This window comes from Helicoverpa armigera, chromosome 22 (genome assembly GCF_030705265.1).
Source record: "Helicoverpa armigera isolate CAAS_96S chromosome 22, ASM3070526v1, whole genome shotgun sequence".
NCBI lineage: Eukaryota > Metazoa > Arthropoda > Insecta > Lepidoptera > Noctuidae > Helicoverpa > Helicoverpa armigera.
This window is the reverse complement of record NC_087141.1, coordinates 7,783,875-7,801,013: the sequence shown is the minus strand read 5'-3', so window position 1 is coordinate 7,801,013 and position 17,139 is coordinate 7,783,875. Positions and strand designations below refer to the sequence as shown.

The 17,139-nt window shown below is 34.6% G+C and overlaps 4 protein-coding genes across 4 annotated transcripts; all 4 read right to left on the bottom strand.

The window, feature by feature from the left end:
* Nucleotides 1-942: 942 nt before the first annotated feature.
* LOC110380907 (fatty acid-binding protein 1) lies at nucleotides 943-3,316 on the bottom strand. The gene is made up of 4 exons (XM_049843400.2): nucleotides 3,158-3,316; nucleotides 2,398-2,567; nucleotides 1,934-2,041; nucleotides 943-1,059 (listed from the first exon to the last, which is right to left on the bottom strand). The coding sequence occupies exons 1-4, from the start codon at nucleotides 3,225-3,227 to the stop codon at nucleotides 1,003-1,005; spliced, it is 405 nt and encodes a 134-aa protein (XP_049699357.2). The 5' UTR covers nucleotides 3,228-3,316; the 3' UTR covers nucleotides 943-1,002.
* A 1,478-nt stretch (nucleotides 3,317-4,794) lies between these two features.
* LOC135118422 (fatty acid-binding protein 2-like) lies at nucleotides 4,795-6,585 on the bottom strand. The gene is made up of 4 exons (XM_064040423.1): nucleotides 6,429-6,585; nucleotides 5,833-6,002; nucleotides 5,498-5,605; nucleotides 4,795-4,910 (listed from the first exon to the last, which is right to left on the bottom strand). Exons 1-4 carry the CDS (start codon nucleotides 6,496-6,498, stop codon nucleotides 4,854-4,856), a joined length of 405 nt encoding a protein of 134 aa, XP_063896493.1. The 5' UTR covers nucleotides 6,499-6,585; the 3' UTR covers nucleotides 4,795-4,853.
* Nucleotides 6,586-10,188: 3,603 nt separating this feature from the next.
* On the bottom strand, nucleotides 10,189-12,077 carry LOC110380905 (fatty acid-binding protein 1). Its single transcript, XM_064040422.1, has 4 exons — nucleotides 11,919-12,077; nucleotides 11,435-11,604; nucleotides 11,024-11,131; nucleotides 10,189-10,309 (listed from the first exon to the last, which is right to left on the bottom strand). Exons 1-4 carry the CDS (start codon nucleotides 11,986-11,988, stop codon nucleotides 10,253-10,255), a joined length of 405 nt encoding a protein of 134 aa, XP_063896492.1. The 5' UTR covers nucleotides 11,989-12,077; the 3' UTR covers nucleotides 10,189-10,252.
* Nucleotides 12,078-13,852: 1,775 nt separating this feature from the next.
* LOC126055190 (fatty acid-binding protein 2) lies at nucleotides 13,853-15,318 on the bottom strand. The gene is made up of 3 exons (XM_064040277.1): nucleotides 15,180-15,318; nucleotides 14,471-14,640; nucleotides 13,853-14,071 (listed from the first exon to the last, which is right to left on the bottom strand). The coding sequence occupies exons 1-3, from the start codon at nucleotides 15,247-15,249 to the stop codon at nucleotides 13,868-13,870; spliced, it is 444 nt and encodes a 147-aa protein (XP_063896347.1). The 5' UTR covers nucleotides 15,250-15,318; the 3' UTR covers nucleotides 13,853-13,867.
* Nucleotides 15,319-17,139: the final 1,821 nt, after the last annotated feature.

Sequence of the window (17,139 nt, the reverse complement as noted above, 5' to 3'; positions counted from 1 at the left end):
CTACTGGGTATACTTAATGCTTCTTTACTACTTACTCACAAAGGATATGTTTTCATGGACAATATTCTCTGATCTCGATCTCCGAGAAAAATTATCGTACCTACAGCAAAAAGAAAACAAGCAAATTGTAGGCTTAAGTACCTAGTGCTTGGTTTTCTTTCAGATCTACCAGTAAATATTAATATCTTTAGTTCTGAAATAATCGTTATGACAGTGAGGCAACAGAAAGTGCATCTGTCTGCGCATATGCTTGTGAATGACTGTCGAATAAAGGTATAAAACAAACAACTCTCTTGTTTTGGAAGTTGGTTAAAAACACTTGAAAAAAATCTGATAAACACTTGTAAGAAATCAACGGGTGCGGTTGCTACCGATATGATAGTAAGTACCTAATTCAGTTTAGAGATTATAGTTATCGAAAGATGTCCCGTCATAGTAGCAAATAAAATTATCTGTAAGATTGTGTTTCCTTAACTTACAGGTATAAAACCGATACCTAGGTGGCGTCCTAACTTGCAGATAGTAAATGGTATAGTTATCGGCACGAATCTTGAGCTCTGACCTACATCTGCGCAGAAGTGATTTATTAGCAAAGAACCAATCCCGAGTGACGGCTATGACGCGATGCACTGCGGGCCAATCACCACTTTAGCCCGCCCCCGCGCCTCACTTCATACCACAAAAGGGACCCAATAAATTACTTCTGCGCAGGTGAAGGCCAGAGCTCAAGATTCATGCCGATAACTATAAAGATAGCTAATGTTCACTATATACCTACCTATAATACCTAGGTCCTCCTTTTGAGCTAGGTACATATATAAGTCGGGTAGGTAGTTGGTATTTTTCAATGCTATAAGTAGGCTATTAAATTAAAGTTGTTATTTATATTTTGGGCTACATCGACAGCAGACGCCAGTATAAAAAAAGAAAGTAAAAAGAAAATTTTATACAAAAAGCATTTTATTCGAAAAATAAATATAAAAATATTCAGTCAACAATTACTTAAGCCGCTTTGTAGTATCTCTTGGCAACGCCATCCCAACCTTCACGGGTGATGGTCTGAAAATAAAATAAAAATATGAGCACATAAAATCTCCAAACCAAAAAAAAATGTATTATGACACAAGTTTTGTGCAAAAACTAAATTGTGCAAATGCAAACGAAGTATTTTTGTGCAACAGCTTAAATATTTATTTAAGTTTAAGTTATTACGCTTTCGGACTAAAATGGCTGAATTAATTTGGATTGAATTTCGTATAGAGCTAGTATGTAGTTGGAAAGAGTACTTTTATTTTATTAAGTGCTTAAAGTAGTTCCATCAGAACACGGTAATCATGCAAGAAATAGCTTTTCACTTATTTTCTCAAATGAAAAAATACACGTCACTAAGTAAATTAAACTTTTTTGCTGGTACTATCTGTCAGGTCATAAAAGTAATACCTATTTGTTATAGTGACACAGATATCATAGGGTTCAAAGATCAAGTACCTACCTACTTAAACTCTAGTGACGTGTTAGGGCAGTAAAAGAAGGTGGGTCTTATCAGATTACAATTATTATTTGCGAACTGCAATTTATTGATAATTTAGGTAATGACTAGTCGTTTTGCACACGGTATAGCATTTTTAATAATAACTATCATAGTTTTTGGATTTTTGACACGCATTTGATACTTACTACACATTTTACTATGTAACCTTATACTGATTTTAACAAGTAGATGTAGTCAAGTAGTTAGCAATGTTTATGTAATGTTGCCTATGTTTTTAAACATGAAGATAAAATGTGTTTAACGATAAATTAATACATACATTTAAAAACGGGAATACCTCAAGGTTTTATTTTTGGGCTACTGCATTTTTTTGATGCTGTTTTGTTTTAGCAGTATCTAAATGAGAATTAATGTGCAAAATAATATAAAACATGTACTTACCACAATGCATTCGTCTCCAATGTACTCCCTCTTGAACTGAGCCTTGCCGTTGTCAGCGACAACAGTCTGGGTCACTGTGTTGCCATCCACCACGTAAGTGCTCTTAATCTGGAAAATGAATGGAAATAAATTAATTAAATATTATTTAAAGTTTTTTCTCTACTCTCATCTTGTCTCGCCTAAGACCATTTTGGTTCAATGAATTAACTGTAAATATATTAATTTGGTCGTTAGCTTCTTATTTAAATTCAAAATCATTTATTCAAACTTGTTGCACACAGCACTTTTTGAACATCAACATTTTACAAAAAACAGCCCCCAATATGCCCATCCTTTACCACTTCATATGTGTTTTTGCTGGAAAGAAGAAGTGGTGCAACAAACTCCCCAGCAACACATGTCCGTCTGCAGGCTAGAGGAACCTTTCAACGTTAGTCCTAAGATACGTAAACCGAAATACTAACAGGCTGCTTCTGCTCTCCGATAACATCATCGACAGTCACTCCGGACTGGAATTTGGTCTCCTTGGAGCTGTCAGGTCCTTGCGTGATGTAGGTGTAAGTGTCACCATCCTTGACCAGCTTGTGTTCTGGTGAGTACTTCAGTACGCGCTCGATGTTCTCCGCGGGGACACCTGGTGAAAAGATTTTCAAACTGTTAAGTCACATATAGTTAGTTCAAAATATAATGATAATGGCGTCCTAGCTTATCTGTCACGGAGGCTCTACTCGTAAGGAGATCAGGCAGCTACGCAGACACAGGTACACTCTCTATTCCTTCACTCTAATAACCTGTAAGATACAGTCTTTTTATCGACCAAGTGCTTTGCAAAGGCCCCCTCTTACACCGAGAAGGATTTAGCGTTAATCACCACGCTTGCTCAATGCAGGTTTCCTCGAGATATATTCCTTCGCCTTTTTATCAGCCATTGGTGTCGAAGATATACTTAGAAAGTATAACGAACTTAGACAAGTTGCATTGGTAGTTTTGCCTAGAGTTTTTGCGCAGGCTCGATGTCACGTACCTATAGCTACCAATCACCGATTTCCAGATTCCTGGCTGCTTTGTGAAAGTTTCTACAACCTATTGATGCCCAAACTACTGAACTGATTTAAATGAAATATGACACGCAAACAGTCTAGAGCCTGAGAAATTGTTCTTCCAGAAAGTGGATAAAACCGTATGGAACAGTTAAATTATTAGGTATACTATTAAAATACATACCAGCAGCTGCCAAAAACCCTTCAAAGTTCTCCTGCTTCACAAACTTGTAGGTCTTGTTAAGGAAAGCCATGGTGTCTGGGAATCTGATAGCTGTTCGCGACCAAATGGTTAGAGATCAGACCACCCAGGCTTATATCCGGGCCCTAATCGCCCGATAACTGATGTCAGATAAAGGTTACAGTAAGAATTATGACGGATTAATGACAGATTTGGCGATGCACCTTAGTTTGGTATCGGTACGGTTATGTGGTAGATAAGAGTTAATAAATAAACCTTACGTGTGCTAGGGTTTTGTTTAAGCAAGCGCTGAAGGATTCGTAAAACATTTTATTTCCAAAGTCAATCTCCAACTTTATCAGTGCTTCTAACTAAAAAATCTTTCTTTTCTTTTGAAAATCAGCTTGGTAGATAATCCGTAAAAACAAACAGACAAACAATACTAATTTGTATCAAAACAAAGTTATGTAATATTATTAAACTTTCTTTATCGTTAATGAGGTACCTATCGTAATTGCATTGAACAACCTAGCTACTAACATTTTTATCATCATCATCCGGTTTTTTTTTATTTATCTGATCTTGGATTTTGTAATTTCGCATCGTGTCAATTAACACTACCAATGGTACATCAAAATATCTTCAGTATTTTAGGGATAAGGTGACAAACACACTTACCAAATAATTTATATAGAGTTAATCGATTTTTGCCCGTTTATAGATAGTAAGTTTTATTAGTTCACTATGATGTTTTCACGATTCGAATATGGGTTACGTATGTTATCTTTATTGCAATATAATTCACAAACAACAATATTTTTCGAGATAACCCAGTGGTTATGGCGCCAGCACCCTAAGCAAGAATACGTGGGTTCAAGATTGAGCTTGTATTTACCAATGATATTCTTAAGAAAACTACGTAATAAGTACTAGTATCTTCAAACAACTGAAAGTGTTAGAAGTATTGAATAAAACTGAACGAAAAAATCCTCTGTAACTAAAATTATAAATTAACTTTTGTATAAAAGTGATTGATTCGCATAAAATAATTTCATGGATCTTAATGAAGTATGAAAAAGCTTAATTGGTTATTGTTATGCTATAAAAGTATTTAAAGAAATCAGTTATGGTATTATAAAAATATTCATTGAAAAGGCAGTTTCATACCGCCTTGCATTGTCGTTTGTCGTTACCTACTGTTAGTGTTACAGCCTTTTTGTCGTCCCACTGCTAGGCAGAGGCCTCCTCTCACACACACGGCGAAGGATCTAAGGCTCACCTTTATCTTTTGGCGTAACAAGGCCCAATAATCATGGGTCCAAAATACTGAAGAATCTATAAACTACATAGTTCATAAATCATAATAAAATGAAAAAGTTTTGGAGTTACTAGAAATGTTTTTTGATCCATTACGTTTCATAGGTAATAACAGAGTCACCTAGTCATAAAATGTGCATATACCTACCTAATTTATGTATGTACATTCAGGTTTACATACTTACAAGTATTGGCTCTTGGCTTATCTGCCTTCGTGAAATAAAACATATAGCATATGTATGTAGGTATCAAATGAAAAGAACATTTCAAACACTACTATCAATTTGATTTCAAAGGGGATTCAATAATAGAAATACAATATCTAAATTATAAAAAAATGGTTTATTTAAATAATAAATTAAGGTATTAAAGTAAAATTAAGTTAAGCAGCCTTGTATTGCCTTTTCGCCTTGCCATTCCAACCTTCGAGCTCCATGGTCTGAAATTATGACAAATATTTATATAGACTAAAATCAAACACACATTTTAACACCATGTTCGTTTTGTGCGAAACGCAAATGTTCCTGTGCAGATGAGCAACAATAATCTGTGCACAAGGATGACACGTCAAGACAGTTCAGTTAATAAATTGTAATCTAATAATATCTCTAGATTATGTGATAAATTATAATTAGATATTAAAAGTCCCTAACATGCTGTATCATGATGATTTTTTCTATGTTTGACCTAAATTAAACAATCTTGTGAAATACATAATTATAGAGACTTTTAACGTCACCGGGGACACAATTGGTTTGCGGACCCGTTTTAGCATCATTGTTGGCGCTCCCATATGGGCCTTGTGCACCGGTATTAGGTCATAAGCGCCAAAACCAAACAACTTGATACAAATGCAGCTTTAATCATCTTTTATAGAAGCTAAAAGGCTTTAATGTAACATAGGAACGTGTTATTTCTCCAATTTAAAACATTAGCTCTTATTTGCAAACTTAAAGCTGCTAGTGTGTGGGATCTATTAGGTATAGAGCATGAAATGGTATTTTGAGTAACAGAACTTATACTTACAATGAAAAGATCATCACCAACGAACTCCCTGGTGAAAGTGCCGACTCCGAAGGAAGACTTGACGGTTTGAGTTATTTTGTTGCCATCAACGACGTATGTAGTTTTGGCCTGATAGTAAAAATGCAAAATTATTACTTAAGAATCACCGGAAAATTTTTATTCTTTGCTAATTTTCCGCAAACGAATAAATCCAAATAAAAAAAAAATGTAACAGCAAGAAAAACAGGGATACAGTTCCAACCAACCAGGCAACGAGCCAACTCCAGTGAGCTGGCCTCAGAGAAAAATGAACTTAAATCGGTTGATCCTAAGGTACAAAACTCCAAAACACTTACAGGAACTTTCTCAGGTCCAATAAGATCGTCGAATTCTACTCCGGACTTGAACGTGACTTCTCTAGGTCCATCGAGTCCTTGTGTGACGTACTTGTAGGAGTCACCTTCCTTGGTATATTTCTGGTCAGGAGTGAAACTCAAAACCGGGGTGATCTTCTCTTCGGGGAAACCTGGAATGTAATTAATTCATTGAATTAAGAAGGGTATGAAGAACCATGTAAAGAAAAACTGAGTAAAGTTGAATGAAAACATCCTGAAGACACATGGATTTCTAAATATGAAATCACCAATCTACTATGATTTAGTTAGAGCTCCTTATGAGAAGAGGCCTGTGCCCTACAGTGGCAAAAAAGGCTGATAATGGACCAGGGTGGGATAAAACATTCTCGACTAAAGAGCGCCCCCAAAGTAGTAGTTTAAACTGTCAGCAGTCACAGGTAGGTGTCCAGAAACTAAATGGACATGGCAATCAATAACAAATTTTTAGAAGTGGACGTAGCTGATGATGGTGATAAAGCAATATAAAAAAATAAAGATGTAAATTAAATTTTGAAATCACTGAATCTAAAAATATAAAAAGATACACTTTAACATACCGACGGCTTTCAGGAATCCATCGAGGTTTTCCTGCTTAACGAATTTGTAAGTCTTATTTAGGAAAGACATGTTGACTGATTGCTATTTGGCTATCCAATAACTAGACGATCCAAAAACCATGCTTATTTATTTGGAAAACTAATCTTTTTGATAATAGACAAAAAGATTTGGCACTGATTAAGTAATGAGTAAGCACTTTTTGATTGAATAGTATCAAAAGTGCAATAGGAAATAGATATATTGTTATCGGAAGATACTTTTAAATGTAATTAGTTATAGATAAGCCCCATTCGAGTTTTGACTAGTATTCGATGACGTCGTTGGGTTGTGTCTTGTTCCCGTAAGTGTTTTATTTTATTACTATCTAAATAATTAGTGATATGTTAAACAAGGTTCTTTCGTTTGTTAGTTAAAGATTCCGAAACTGTAAGTTTGTGTGATTGGAACTATTATTACTTTGATTATTTTTATTATATCTGAGTGACATCGTCTGTATTTTATTTGAGTACTGGAAGTTCCCCTTGGACGAAACAGCGAGAAACATCTAAGTGTATATTAGGTATATAATCACCTAGTCCTAAGGCCCTATTTCGATTCTTAGTTATCGTAACTAGTAAAGAAACCGTAAATAATATAAGTAGTTTTTCTAGTATTCAGTTTTCATTTTCAGTTCATAGAAAATTCCTACTGCTCCTTCTGAAGCAGACATCATTTAAGTAAGATTATTCCTCATTTTAAGCAATTTCGATAAGTAAATAGTCAAATACATCAACTTCCATTAATGTAATAGGGGTTAAAGTATGAAATTGCCGATTTGTACTGAAAACCTAAATTGTATTTTTTTTTAATTTTTAACAAACTTATTTAATCAAAATAGTTGCCATTATTATCTATACATTGCGGTCATCTAATAAGAAGGTCATTTATGCCTTTACGATAGAACTCTGAGGATCTAGACTGCACAAACAGTGTGAAAGAATTTTGTTCTGCCTCCTGGGAAGAAACTTCTTGTGACGTAGATAATTGTCCAAATCACAAAAAAAAATGGTCGTCCGTTAGAGCAAGGTCTGGCGAATATGGAGGAAGACGAATAGTTTCCAACTGCAGTTCCTGAAGAGTTAAAACGGTTTATTTTGCTGTATGAGGCCTCGCGTTGTCATGGAGCAATAGCGGTGAAGGTCGATTCATGAGTCGTGGCTGTTTTACTGCTAATTTTTTCAACATTATTCGGTGTTCGGCTGGGTATCTGGGTAGTTTGACTAGGATCGGCGTTCACCGTCTCTCTTAATTTCTCGTTAATCACCTGTCAGGCGGTCTTTCTCATGGCTCGTTCTTCAAGTCGAAGTTTCCACCACGAAAGCGTTTAATCCAAAATCGCACGGCGCGTTCTTTAGCAGACACCTCTTCAAATGCAGCATTGATATTGCGGGCTGTTTCTGCCGTTCAATCCCGCGTCGGAACTCATATTCAAAAATTACTCAAATTTTCGCAGTATCCATCTTTCTTGTTTAAGTTGAATAACAAAAACAATTGAACATCGATAATCAAATGTTTCACATTTTTTAAAAGAAAAACATCACAGAAACCACGTGAAAAAAGTTCCATTCGAAAACCTCAAACCATGAAGACTCTATGGCAATTCAAAAACCTACTAGAATAAAACGGCAATTTCATACTTTAACCCCTAATATTAAGCTTAGATTTGTGAAGACCCTAAAAAATTGCAAGCAATTGGGCTAGTGGTTAAAGAGCATAAGCAACGCTTAGCACTGTGTGGGTCCGTGAGTGGATGACCATCTTGTCATATAAGAATTCCTTCGAGTTTCGGAATACATACAGTACATATTTGTGGGTTCCGAATGTTTGTTGAATGTCTTTGGCGATGGTTACTGGTAGTTAGAAGCCAAAAAGTCTTAAAATCAGTCTTACAGAGAATTGACCCACATACTGGGGTTGGAGAGGGCAGATAGATAGTCACTCAATGTAAAACAGACAAACTTAGCTGCATTCCGTTACACTAGAAACCGACCCAGCATAGTTAATGGGAAAAGATTTGAACGATGATGATGAGGTTGCAATCCCTAAAATTAGATTAGGTTCAGTAAATTATCTATGTATTTCACAATGTTTAATTTTGACCCGATACCATAGCAATACTCATTATGATACAGCAGAACTCATCATATCTAACTTATCAATGGTGAATTAGCCATTATAAGCCGTAATCTTGATGCTTGTGTTTGCACAGTCATTGGTCAACTGCACCTGCATTTATTGCGATCAGAATATGATACAAGAACTTGTGCTACTTATAGTCTATCATGGCTGCGGGATCGTTTGAAAGAGTTACCGCGGCCCTGGTACATAAAGAGCTTAAGAAGGAACATGGTGGGTTTTAGTCACGGGAGGGATTATTTTATGATTTCCCTTTAAAAAAAGTCAATCATATGTATTTTATTTTATTTATTCAGCTTGCCAATAGTTGTTACATTGAAAAATAAGTTATTTTTATTTAATGTCAGGCAAGAATGGCATGCACACTAGTATCGTGATAAATACTCTACTATAAACATAGGTATATATTAAATTATTCTATCTTATATGATCTTTTTAAGGGATTAGAGTGCCTGACTTGTTCGTAACGTTGCTTTTAGGGTTAGAGTTGCTATGGAGAATTGTTAGAAGGGATTTCTTCTATTTTGGGAGTCCTTGAATATGTCAATAGACTGACTATGTTCATTCTTCACATTTCTTCCACAGTCTGTTCGCCTATGTGCAAGGAAAAAGGGGTTTGACTTGAAAGCTAGGAAGTCCAGAGGGCACACTGAACTTTATCAGCCGCAAAAGTTGAGGACAATCTATTTTATGTCTTACTTATTTGTAAATGCCATTTATGCCAAGTTCAAGTAGATTTCTTCGATTCTCTCTTTCTGGTCGTTCCCTCAATGCTGAGGATCGTGACTGTATGTCAATCTTCTCCACTCGGTCCGGTTCTGCGCCATATGTACCGCTCCCTGTATCTTTTTTTTTAATATTATTTTCTCCGATTATTGAGACAATAATACAAAACGCTTCAGTCGATCTGCGTACCGTATTTGTATTTATGTAACATGATCACATCTTTAGATCTGATGACCGGTCTGATGATTAGATGATCAACGTTCGTTGATTTTACTATTCTCAACAATTTTAAGCCATCTGCATACATGATCAATGGTTAAGTAAGATAGTTCGAAAAGTCATTGATGCAGATGATAAAGAGAAAAGGACCTAAATGGAAACCTTGTGCTACTCCAGATCATAGAACAAAGAATAACCAAATAGGATTGCAGCCATAAATAACAATATTGAATCGGAAAATCCGTATAAAGAATGTACCTAGTATGTATATGTGTAAAAAGTGTTTGTGTGAAATGATATCGAATGCATGACTAAAATCTATATATTAAATATATTTGCACCTGAGAGTAAATCATCATCTGCCGAGTCTTTATCTATCTGACCGTTTAATTGCAGTTACCCGAGCACTCTAATGCCCTCGGTAATCTGATTAAATCTGGTTAATAGACTTTGTGGCTTCTGTGAAAATGCGTTTGGGAGAACCATCATTTGAAAGCTCATTTGAAAGTTTTTTCAGTTAGATAAAATAACTTCACTTAACATTTCATGAGCATTCAGCATATTATGGCTCATCCAAACCATTCCAGATTTGTTTGTAAACGAAATTTCAATTCAATGAACATAAACAATAATAACACATTTTTAAATTTTAGTATTTTATTAGAAAAAATAAATTAAAAAATCTAAGTAGGTAAGAATTAACTTAAGCAGCTTTGTAGTATCTCTTGGCAACGCCGTCCCATTTGTCGGTGACCATGGTCTGAAAGCAAAGAAAAATAATCAATAATGATAAGTACAAAAACTTTGTGCAAGCACGTAACATACGAACACAGCGTTTTGATGTCACTTCAAAATATAAGAATAAAGATATAAGGCGCTAAAGTTTACAACTTAATTAAACAAATTAATAAATGTCTAGGTATTTTTAAATACACAAATTATTAGTTTGACCAATTAATAGTAACTTCATGTGTCTAATTTTGTGCAAAAACATAACCGTGCATGTGCAGTTCACTATTTTCTGTGCAAAAAGTAAGTAAGTAATTTTTTACTATCGATAGTGAACGTATGTTCACTATCGATAGTAAAAAATTACAACCTAAATCGAGGATTACGATTAGGTATAAAATGCTTTGTCATGGTGATATATTTGGATTTTTCTGTATCTAGCCTAAAACCTTTCGTCATACTTTATTGCTTAAACTGAATTTTCTTTCGAAACTGAACATTTCTAATCAATGACTTATGTTGCTGGGGAGTTTGTTGCACCACTGATTCTTCCCAGCAAAATCACATAGGAAGTGGTACAGGGTGGGCGTTTTGGGGGTTGTCTTCTGTAAATTTCGGACGTTCAAAAAGTGCTGTTTTGCAGCCAAACGATGTTTGAGTTCGGAATTGAAAATCTTGAACAAAATTTCGACTAGGACAGCGTTTTTATGTAGGTAATGCTTTTTTGTGTAGAAACTATACTTACAATAATGAGTTCGTCGCCAACGAACTCCCTGGTGAAGGTGCCGACTCCCATAGCTGATTTGATGGTCTGTGTCACTTTGTTGCCATCAACGACGTATGTAGTCTTAGCCTGGAAGTAACCAAATACAAAATATTATTACTATGTATCTTTCAACATCTAAAATGCCAATCACTATGACGATACGAATCTAAATATGAATGATATTACTAAAGAAATCTAAGCAACTTTTGGCAACAGTCAATAAGATCCAAAGGCATTTGAACTACCGTAATTGGGTTGAGAAATGCATATGGCTGTAAATTTGGAGGCAGATGAAACATATTTTATTGATCTTAAAGCAACCGCCTTATGTAAATTTGGTAGCCCTGTAGATTTTGATGCACAGTTACGAAATTATATAAAAACACTTACGGGAAACTTCTCAGGTCCAATAAGATCGTCGAATTCTACTCCAGACTTGAATGTGACTTCTCTAGGTCCATCACGACCCTGAGTGATGTACTTGTAGCCATCACCTTCCTGAATGATCTTCTGTTCAGGAGTGAACTTCAAGACTGGTTCGATTTTGTCATCAGGGAGACCTGTAATGTTATTAAGTTCAATATTAAATCCAGAATCATTATCACTTCGAAACAAATGAAGCAGGAAATACTAATCGTGAAATAATGATTGAAAATTGTACGTTCGACGTTTGATGTTATCGAGTAATCAGTTGCTATGCTAAGTAATGCGACTTCAATAGCACATAATAACGAAAGTTTATATAAATACTGACTGGATTGATTCTTTACAATTTAACAGTTAACTTATCCCTTTCACTTTTGAGACCACTTATTTCCAAATTGCAAAAGATCATTGAACAAAATAACACAAGTAAGAAAAACACTTCACATACCGACAGATTTCAGGAATCCGTCCATATTCTCCTGTTTGACGAAGGTGTAAGTTTTGCCGAGGAAAGACATGGTGACTGAAGGCTACTAGGTAATCCAATAACTGAATTACCACCAGCCAATCCTTATATATTTGTATTTCTAATCTCCCTGATAGCAGTTAAAATGATTAGACTTTGATCAGGCTGTGACGCGATACCTTCTGATTCAATTGTGCCAATTAGTCACATCAGAAATTGAGGATTTAGTTATCGATAGGATTCAGTGGAATAAAATTATTTTATTGTCCTACAATTTGTTATTGGACATCAAAGAAAGCATCGCTACTTGGCTATAGTATACTAAATTAGGGCAGAAATCTGTGTTCAAGATGCTTTCGTAACATATAAATATCGTAAAATAAATAGATAATTTTAAAACTATCAAATGCACCTTTATCTTAACTGTACTTGATGTTAGGCCTAGCCCTGTGTAATCCTATCTATTTATCATCGCATTGGATCATCATTTCATACTTGATGTATTATTTAATCTATAGCTGTTTACCGCAGTTCCATTTGGGTCAACTAAAACTAACCAAACTACTTCCCGTGCCCTATAAAGCCTATATAGGGACCACCCAACAGTAAATATTTTTTCAAATCGGTTCAATATATACGGAGCCTTAGGGTACACAAAAACATAAAAATCCTCTGTATGATATTAGTATGTTAGTATGGCTATAGATAATGTTTTAAGTACACGATGTCGATTTATCAATTGCATTTAAATGATGATTGGCAATAGCTCGTACCTAAGTATAAGCCACACGAATAAGTCGTTTATAAAGGTAAGCAGCGCTTAGCGCGGTCACTCTTTAGATGGGTGACGTATTACATAATGAGTTGAGTCCTTGAGTGTTTCAAAAGATTTTAAACATCTTTGGCAATCGTTACAGGTAGTCAGAAGGCAGAAAAACTTACATCCAGTCTCAGTGGCCACCCATTTCATGTAAAACACCTACACTCAGCTTTATCAAAATACCTAACGCAATATCAGTACTTAGCAACAACGGCCGTTGTCCTCTAAAGTCGATTGCCTACAGATTACTAAATCAATCTTGCGTGCCGATAGTATGTAAACAAGTGCGTTTGTATACAGGGTGTGTCGCTAATTACATTAAATTAAATACGTTAATATACTGGTTAATATATGTCGATATTAGCACAAAAAAATATTTAATACGCAAAAATAAATAAAAAATAATTTTTTCAAACAAAGTCAATAGAATAAAAGGTAATTTACAACACAGTTTTGAATATTGCCTTAAAAATATACGGGCTGTTGAGGTTTGTTTGAAGGTCAATATGCAACAAGTTATTTATGACTTATGTTTTTTTTAAAACTATACTTCCTGCATAATGAAGAAATATTTGGGGTTTTTTGGTTCCGTTAGAAATGCACAAACTTTCAAGAAAAAACTCAGTACACCAAGAAGTGTTTCAATAAAAAACAGTGTGTTTTTTATAATTAATCAATTTATTTAAATGTTAACATGTTTCTATATTTTAGCACTTAAGCAGCTTTGTAATACCTCTTGGCAACGCCATCCCAACCCTGACGTGCGACAGACTGAAAAGAAATATGGAATAAATTAATTTTATTTTTTTTATTTGGAAAAAAAACAAAAACACCCGAATTGATATTGAAAAAATCCTTTGTTTTGGGAAATTGGTTGAGAATTTCAAAAGCTGTGCAAAAGACAACTGTGCACATGGCGAGTTTTGTGTAAAACGGGATGTCAATTTTAGAGTTGTTTGAACGAGCTGATTTCAGGAATTACTAGGTTAATTTGAAAAATTCAAAGCAATTCTATAAGGAGTTTTATATAAAAAAAGTAACCAAAGTATTTATTCCCGGTTTTAAGCTACCTCCTCTCTACTTTTCCCAAATCGGTTCAGCGATTCTTGAGTTATAAGTCGTACCTATGCATAACAGGATTTTCTGTTATATGTACATCTGATCTCTTACAATTAGTATCTAATTTAGATTTATGAATATTACTTACAATAATAAGCTGATCACCAACATACTCCCTCTTGAATGTACCGTTGCCTTTGTCAGTCTTGAATGTTTGAGTGATTGTGTTGCCATCAACGACAATTGTGACCTTAGCCTGGAAAGATCAAAAATACTAACGTCAGACATTTTATAGCACAGATATTAGGATAACTGTATCCTATTCGCCGAGCCGTGAGCTAAAAGATGAACGAAGAAAACAATATTTCTCCATTCCATTCAATTCAATATATTTATTTGTGAGCATAGGTATACAGAAAGGTCTTAGAAGGTCTAGCTTTAGGGTATATCTACGCATAGGATTTTTTTACCAACTTTTTGCATGAAGTGTGCATTGCACTTCTACTTTCAGACTGTTCTATTCTTTTTCTTCTACAAAAAATTGACACCAATTTCGGACGCGGGCGAGCAGCCTACTTTTTGAGTCGATGAAAAAATGACAAAGCATAATGAACGTTAGCACATTGGTTCTAAGGTCTGAAGTTGATATACTCACGGGAGTCTTGTCAAAGCCAATAACATCGTCGAATTCTACTCCAGACTTGAATTTTGTTTCTTTTGGTCCTTCCAGTCCTTGCGTATGTAATGTGTAGGTGTCTCCATCTTTTGTTACCTTTTGGTCTGGAGTGAATTTTAAGGCCTTCTCAATCTTATCGTCGGGAAAACCTGGAGAGTTCATTAAAACATTTTTTTAATCTTGTTTTTTGGGTGCCTGCCGTGCCTGGGTGTCCTTTCTCAGGTTTCCTGGCTTTTAACTATCCCTGACGACTGCAAGAAGTTTAAATGACAACTAGTCCTAATTTATAGTGCCTCAGATACATAGAGGAACTCGGCATGTCAAGATCATCTCATCCTCAGAACGACCGAGTCAAAAGTTACTTAACATACGATTGATTGTTGCGGCTGTAACTTGGCCACAAACCCTTGTGCCACTATTACAATAATCACTGGATAAAATAATTATTAATTATAAATAATTCTAAAATTAAATATTATTAATACTTAAGTCACTCCTTAGTGACGGATTGTCAAAGAAATCCCTCACTAAGGAATGGCTTAAGTAACCGTTAAATGTGTCCAGTAATGTTTAATTATTAATTTGAATTAATTTAAGTGGAGCTCATGACTACGTAACAGGCGCACCGATCGATCGAAAACTTATTAAAAATAATTATGATTTTTAAATTAATAATTAATTCACATACCGACAGATTTCAGGAACTCATCCAAGTTTTCTTGCTTGACAAAAGTGTAGGTCTTGTTAAGGAAAGACATGTTGGCTTTCTATTTTCACGATTCAATAATTAAGAAACTGCCAAACGGATCCTATTTATTTGAATGCGTAATCTTCCTGATAATCGTCTAAAAGATTAATTAGGTACATCTCTGACAGAGCATTTTGTATTTTTAAGTACCTACACCGATGACTCACATCAGTTAATAATGCTGCTGAATAAATAGCAGCGATTCAGCAAAAATCAAAGTATTTACCATTTTGCTTTTATCTTGTTAAGCTCAATGGAAATAGAAAATAATTAAGATAATTAAAATAGCCTAATGGCCAAAAGTTTGATGAACAGTGTAACAATTTGCCACAAAAGTGCATCAAAACTTTTCAACGAGATCTGTTTTCGAGTCGTGTTAAATTGTGATTTTTTTCTGGGTTAAAAACGGTTTGTTATTTTAATCCAGCTTTCTTTACAAAAGTCCCCTTAATAGATCAAACAAAAAACTGGTTAAAAACTTCTTCGAATAAATAAAATGAATAATTTATCAGATATAATTAATTATAATTAATCAGATTTTAATTTATTTTACGCAATAACTTATTTAATTCAAGTACCTATCAATTCAATATTTTCAATTAATATCGAAAGTATTTAACATTTACGTGAAAAACTACAAATTAATGTGTAATTAAAATTGAAACTCCTTGTTTTTTTACAGTAAATAATTAATAGGTTGTTTAAATACAACTAAAAAATTTAAAAAGTATATGTTCCGTATAGTTGTAATGTTAATTCATAAAATAAATAAATAATAAATAATTGGTACAGTCATATACAAGCTGTTGATTGGCATCCGTGTCATATTCAAGGATGTAATTATACTAATGATTCTCGACCCAAATCAACAAAAAATTGGTAGGTACTTCATTTTTTTTTTCGGAATTTCGTCAATGTCATCTAGCTGTATTTAAACTTGGCGCGTGTGTTACTGACGTTAAAACCGTGCTGCGCCCTTACACAAACGCAAACACAAAGTATACGCAACGATCATTCATAAGGACAATGCCTAAAAAACGTCCCCACCCACCAACAGACTTGAAAGTAGTGTCATTGGATGCGCCTCATTTAATAGATCATTTCTTATTATGGAGACACATTCCAAAAGTATGGGGTTTAGGAACTATAAGACAATTTAGTATCCTTCATAATCGATTTACGCCAAATGTATGGGGGTTTGGAAATATTCGACATTTTAATATCCTTAATAATCAACAAACTTCAAGTTTGTTAACCAATTACTCAGAGTTGGGTGGACCGATTTTGATGTTTTTATTTTTATTTTAAAGAACCTATCTCAAAGTTAGTCTAATGTAATTTTCATCAAGATCTTTTAAGCAGTTTTTTAGTTATCATCGGTTAAAATAATCGGTTTGAAGAGACAATGTAGGATGTCGTGAGGACACCTTCACCACCACCAACAGACTTGAAACTAGTGTCATCGGAAGCGCCTCTTTTGATAGATCATGACTATCATAACGATTTACGCCAAATGTATGGGGGTTTGGAAATATTCGACATTTTAATATCCTTAATAATCAATAAACGTCAAGTTTGTTAACCAATTACTCGGAGTTGCGTGGACCGATTTTGATTATTTTTGTTTTAATGCAATCAATTTATTATTATTTACGTATTTTATGTCAACCTCCTGAAATTTGACACGGATGCAAACAACAGCTTTTGTAACCCATTTCAGGTATTCCTCCTATAAAGACTACAGGTTCTAAATCATATACGGGGTGGGGGTCTCTTACTGCACCGCATGCTTGTTTATTTTAAAGGTTATCGTGAATCCAATAAATTTTTCCAATCGATCTGTTGCTGGCCGAACTGATCGTTGTTATGTGCTTACTGCTACATTGATCTGTATAGATAC

Bases quoted from the DNA above. Each gene is read 5' to 3' on its own strand.
- LOC135118422 (XM_064040423.1), bottom strand. From the start codon at position 6,498: ATGTCTTTCCTAAATAAGACTTACAAATTCGTTAAGCAGGAAAACCTC. The intron at 6,003-6,428 runs GTATGTTAAAGT...ATTACATTCCAG, and splicing joins TGGATTCCTGAAAGCCGTCG to GTTTCCCCGAAGAGAAGATC. The intron at 4,911-5,497 runs GTAAGTATAAGT...TCATAATTTCAG, and splicing joins TTGGTGATGATCTTTTCATT to ACCATGGAGCTCGAAGGTTG.
- LOC110380905 (XM_064040422.1), bottom strand. From the start codon at position 11,988: ATGTCTTTCCTCGGCAAAACTTACACCTTCGTCAAACAGGAGAATATG. The intron at 11,132-11,434 runs GTAAGTGTTTTT...GGTTACTTCCAG, and splicing joins TTGGACCTGAGAAGTTTCCC to GCTAAGACTACATACGTCGT. The intron at 10,310-11,023 runs GTAAGTATAGTT...CTTTGCTTTCAG, and splicing joins TTGGCGACGAACTCATTATT to ACCATGGTCACCGACAAATG.
- LOC110380907 (XM_049843400.2), bottom strand. From the start codon at position 3,227: ATGGCTTTCCTTAACAAGACCTACAAGTTTGTGAAGCAGGAGAACTTT. The intron at 2,042-2,397 runs GTTAGTATTTCG...TTCATTTTCCAG, and splicing joins TCGGAGAGCAGAAGCAGCCT to ATTAAGAGCACTTACGTGGT. The intron at 1,060-1,933 runs GTAAGTACATGT...TTTTATTTTCAG, and splicing joins TTGGAGACGAATGCATTGTG to ACCATCACCCGTGAAGGTTG.
- LOC126055190 (XM_064040277.1), bottom strand. From the start codon at position 15,249: ATGTCTTTCCTTAACAAGACCTACACTTTTGTCAAGCAAGAAAACTTG. The intron at 14,641-15,179 runs GTATGTGAATTA...TGAACTCTCCAG, and splicing joins TGAGTTCCTGAAATCTGTCG to GTTTTCCCGACGATAAGATT. The intron at 14,072-14,470 runs GTGAGTATATCA...TGATCTTTCCAG, and splicing joins TTGGCTTTGACAAGACTCCC to GCTAAGGTCACAATTGTCGT.